Below are 5,026 nucleotides of genomic sequence, written 5' to 3'. Positions count from 1 at the left end.
GATGGACAGGGAGGCCTGGCGTGCTGCGGTTCATGGGGTTGCAAAGAGTCAGACACGACTGAGTGACTGAACTGAACTGAGTCTCCTCATAACAAGGAGACAATGCATGCAGTGCCTCTCATCGCCTTTCCAGCTCTGCCTTCTTCTCCTACAGGTCTGCTCCTGGAAGGGTGTTGCTGAGCACAGAATCAAGGACCAGAAGGTGCCCTATGTCTTTCAGGGCATAGTGGGTAGGTTTTGATGATGTGGAGAGCTTCAAAACTAAGGTGAGACTCAGCCCTTCTAGGAGAAGGTGGTTCTGTGCCCAAGGCCTGTCGAAAACAACGACAGTATTAAGAATCTCTACAAGAAGAAATATCCTTTTATTTCTTCAAGAAGAGATATCTCTTCAGGAAGAAATATCCCAGCATCTCACAGAACCCCATGTGATAACACTCTGTACCCTTATCACTTGGCAAGAAAAGACACAATGACAAAAACTGCTCTGTACTGAGTGTCACTCTGAAAATACTCGTATTTTATTAAATACTAATTATACAGTCATATAAGAGGAAAAATGCATACAGTAAGGCATATCATCTTAAAAATGAATTTATTTTTTATTGAAGGATAATTGCTTTACAGAATTTTGGTGTTTTCTGTCAAAGCTCAACATGAATCAGCCATAAGTGAAGTGAAGTCGCTCAGTCGTGTCTGACTCTTTGCGACCCCATGGACACCAGGCTCCTCCGTCCATGGGCTTTTCCAGGCAAGAGTACTGGAGTGGGTTGCTATTTCCTTCTCCAGGGAATCTTCCCAACCCAGGGAACGAATCCAGGTCTCCCACATTGTAGACAGACGCTTTACCACCTGAGCCACTAGGGAAGTCTGAATCAGCCATAGGTAGACACATAACTCCTCCCTTTTGAAACTCCTTAAGTCATGTCATTTTATTCAATCCATTGACAATATTTGGTGAATGTTCAAATTATAGACCCTTTGATTTACTTACATGACACCCTCTCCACTGCTGCCCAAAGTTGGTGGCTCAAAACTTGAGTAATTTACTTGTCTCCACGTCTTTCTCCTCAGTGAGGTCGTCGGTTCCTGTAGAGGGACCTGCATTTGTTCATCTTCCTGTCTCATGTCAGTTATGAAGGGCAGACAGAGGCAGGTTCTTCCGGAGGTGTAGACAAAATGCCTTGGAGGAACTGAGGAGGAAGCATGATCCTGGCTGGGGAAAATGAGAGGATGGATTGTGGTGGAAGAGCTTTTGTGGAAGTCTTAAAGCAGGGAAGCTGGGCCTTCTGGGGAGGAAAGTGCAAGAGAAGGACATGGTGGAGGGGAAAGGGGAAGATGGCCTCTGAGAACAAGTTGGAGGCCTGAGTGGGGACTGGTGTCAAAAGGGAGGGAGACTGGGGCCAGACCACCCCTACCTTCTAACCCCAGAACAACACTAGAGGTAAGCCTTGGCCCCTTAACGGGGCTGGGGCCAGGAAAGCCTACTCGGAAGGGACACACAGACATCCCCTAAAGAAGCCCCAGAGAACTGGTGGGGGAAAGAAGGCCCTTGGGATGGAAAAATACGTGAAGATGAAATGGATTCAGGTCTTTGGGGAAGCTTAGTCATTCCCTATGGTAACTGAACTCCTCACAATTAGCAGACAGCACCCCAAACAGAAAAGGCTGAGATGTTAAGGCTTCCAGTCTAAGGAAGGCCACAAACCTATATATTCCTCATACCCCTACCCTCATGCCCACCCCCACTGTGCTTATATTATGCATAAGATTCCAGAATGAATCATTCCTAGCAGGAATCAGGACTCGTGGTCCTGTGGGGGTGTGGAGAAGAGAACTCTGCGTAGATGAGAAAGCTGGCTCTGGGCTTCTGCCCAGGCTTCCCCGGGCTCCTCCACCACGGTCTCACCCTCACACAGCTCAGCTTTCTGAAACAGAGAGCACTGCAGGGTCCATGGTTTGGAAACTGGACACAGATGATTTTGCTGGCCTCTTCTGTAACCAGAGTTGGTATCCCCTCATCAAGACATTGCAGTAGGAATTGAGTGAGTAAGGGGCTAGGAGCCAGAGGCAAAATTCTGGGTAAAGTATGAATACCCCCCTCCCCGCCCCACCTCCCTGAACCTTAGGTTCTGGCTTCTTCTGAGGAAATAATTGCCCCAGTACTGTGATTTCTCAAATTCTTCCCCCAGGAGCTGAGGAAGCTGTTGCAACCGTTCTCTTTTCACACTTTCTTCTTCCTCCTTATGATTGTGCCAGTGCTGGCCAAGGGTGTTGGTGACCAGCGCTTCCCTGCAGAGGGCGCTCAGCCTGTCTTCTCAAGGAGGAAGCCTGTGCTCAGCCTTCAGTGTGGCCCCCACTGGCCCTCACCGTTATTTGGTTGGGTCTGCACATGATGGCCACTTGTGGCACTTGCAGCCCTGGTGTTTCCTGTAGAGCTGTGCTCCAGCTGTAGGAATGGCTGTTCTCTGCTTGGGGTGTCTGACTTTCCCTGCCCCTAGGCTATGGCATGTTGAACTGCTGCCTGACTATGGTCTACTGACTATGCTGTCTGTGTGTTGGCCTATGGGTTTGAGATCTTTTGGAGGAGTCTTGTTTGAATCATTGCTGTTTCCCCAGGTCTTCCATATATGCCTTTAGACCCCCCCAGAACCTGATGTTTCTGCACCACCCCAGCCCTCTGAACCTGAGCATGGTTCCAGCCTTGGAAAAGACGCTTCATGCCAGGGCAAAGCTGATGGGCTTCACCCCAACCCTCTGGAGCGGTCCAGTTACTACAGTTGTACAGGGGGTGGTTGTTCCAGCAAAGCAGCCCGAGGAGCCTGGTATTCAGCTCCTCTTGCAAACTCTGCACCTGGAGTTGAGTCTCCAAGGCCCCTTCAGCCCCAGCACCTGGGTAAGGGCCCAGGACCATTCCCCAACCCACCTCCCTAGCGCTCCCTGGTGGCTACAGTCAGGCTTCCTGCGTCTTTCCTCATCCAAGCTTTCTGTTCTCAGCCTTGGGCAGCCTCTGTCAGCAGCCCCGTTCTGCTCTTCCTGGGCTGCCTTATTTTACTTGAAAAATAAATCTTTGGCTTGCACCTCACTGTCCTCAGATGTGATAATTTACAGAGGCTATCTGAGCACTCTGTTAGTTCAAAACCTACCCTGAGGAAGGCAGAGAACCAAGAGTGGGAGGTGACAAAAGGTATGCCTAGGTCAGAGCCCGGTGAGAAGGTGGTCCATGCAGGGTATGTCAGGTTCTGCTCTAGGTCTCTCCTTGAAGACTCCATTTTCCAGTGGGCCGCATCCCGGGTACAGATGACTGCATCTGGGGCATGGCCCTGGATCTGACGGGTTATTCACTGGCTCAGAAACCTTTGGAGAGAACTTTTCCTGGTAACCTCCACTCAAGTGTTATTCCCAAGATGCACACTAGATGGCAGCAGAAAAGAGCTTTTCCCTGCCTTAAAAGCTCTGCTCACGAAGGCAATGGCACCCCGCTCCAGTACGCTTATAGCCCATGGACGGAGGAGCCTGGTAGGCTGCAGTCCATGGGGTCGCTAAGAGCCAGACACAACTGACCGACTTCACTTTCACGCATTGGAGAAGGAAATGGCAACCCACTCCAGTGTTCTTGCCTGGAAAATCCCAGGGACGGGGGAGCCTGGTGGGCTGCCGTCTATGGGGTTGCACAGAGTTGGACACGGCGGAAGCGACTTAGCAGCAGCAGCAGCAGCAGGATGGTCTCTCTGCTTTAGAATGAGAATCCAGGCCCACTGCTCCTAAGCTCTTTTGCCCGATGTGTGCGCTCAGTCATGTCTGACTCTTTGTACCCTTTGGATTGTAGCCCGCCAGGCTTCTTGTTTATAGGATTTTCCAGGCAAGAATACTGGTGTGCGTTGTCATTTCTTCCCTTAAGGGATAGTCCCAAGTCAGGGATCACAACCTTGTCTCCTGAGTATCCTGCTCTGCAGGCAGATTTTGTACTGCTGAGCCACTGGGGAAGTCCTAGTTGCCAGAGGAGTCTGGGTCAATTATTAACCTCATTTTACAGGTATTTAAACTGAAGATTTATTGTAACCCAGTTCTGGGACCAGAACAAAGACTTAAATCGACAATATGGAACAGAAGGGCATGCACACACAGCATTCTGGACAAACGTGTGTGCTTTGTTGCTCCATGCAGTTGAGTTTAGTTGTTCATATGTGTCTGACTCTTTGTGACCCCATGGACAGCAGCACGCCAGGCTTCCCTGCCCAACATCAACTCCCAGAGCTTGCTCAAACTCATATCCATCGAACTGGTAATGCCATCCAACCATCTCATCCTCTGTTGCCCCCTTCTCCTTCAGCCTTCAATCCTTCCCAGCATCAAGGTCTTTTCAAGTGAATTAGTTCTTTGCATCAGGTGGCCAAAATATTGGAGTTTCAGCTTTAGCATCAGCCCTTCCAATGAATATTCAGGACTGATTTCCTTTAGGATTGACTGGTTGGATCTCCTTGCAGTCCAAGAAACTCTTAAGAGTCTTCTCCAATACCACAGTTCAAAAGCATCAATTCTTTGGTGCTCAGCTTTCTTTATAGTCCAACTCTTACATCCATACATGACTACTGGAAAAACCATAGCTTAACTAGATGGATATAGTTGGCAAAATAATGTCTCTGCTTTTGAATATGCTATCTAGGTTGGTCATTAACTTTTCTTCTGAGGAGCAAGTGTCTTAATTTCATGTCTGCAATCACCATCTGTAGTGATTTTGGAGCCCCCCAAAATAAAGTCTGTCACTGTTTCCATTGTTTTCCCATCTATTTGCCAAGAAGTGATGGAACCGGATGCTATGATCTTAGTTTTCTGAATGTTGAGTTTTAAGCCACCCTTTTCACTCTCCTCTTTCACTTTCATCAAGAGGCTCTTTAGTTCTTCTTCGCTTTCTGCCATAAGGGTGGTATCATCAGTGTATCTGAGGTTATTGATATTTCTCCTGGCAATCTTGATTCCAGCTTGTGCTTTATCCAGCCTGGCATTTCTCACAATGTGCTCTGCATAT

At 48.6% G+C, this 5,026-nt stretch overlaps 1 protein-coding gene across 1 annotated transcript in view; it reads left to right on the top strand.

The window, feature by feature from the left end:
* The window catches only part of CHIT1 (chitinase 1 (chitotriosidase)), a 22,714-nt gene extending 19,803 nt beyond the window's left edge, over positions 1-2,911 (top strand). Inside the window, 7 exon segments of the mRNA XM_010854249.1 lie at positions 155-225; positions 227-266; positions 1,917-1,941; positions 1,944-2,042; positions 2,617-2,639; positions 2,641-2,788; positions 2,791-2,911. Coding sequence (XP_010852551.1) covers positions 155-225; positions 227-266; positions 1,917-1,941; positions 1,944-2,042; positions 2,617-2,639; positions 2,641-2,788; positions 2,791-2,861 — 477 coding nt within the window. The 3' untranslated portion in view covers positions 2,862-2,911.
* Positions 2,912-5,026: the final 2,115 nt, after the last annotated feature.

The sequence above is a fragment of the Bison bison genome, unplaced genomic scaffold, assembly GCF_000754665.1.
Source record: "Bison bison bison isolate TAMUID 2011002044 unplaced genomic scaffold, Bison_UMD1.0 scf7180017864338, whole genome shotgun sequence".
Classification (NCBI taxonomy): Eukaryota; Metazoa; Chordata; class Mammalia; order Artiodactyla; family Bovidae; genus Bison; species Bison bison.
Note: the sequence above shows the minus strand (reverse complement) of the source record. Positions and strands in the feature narration are given on the sequence as shown.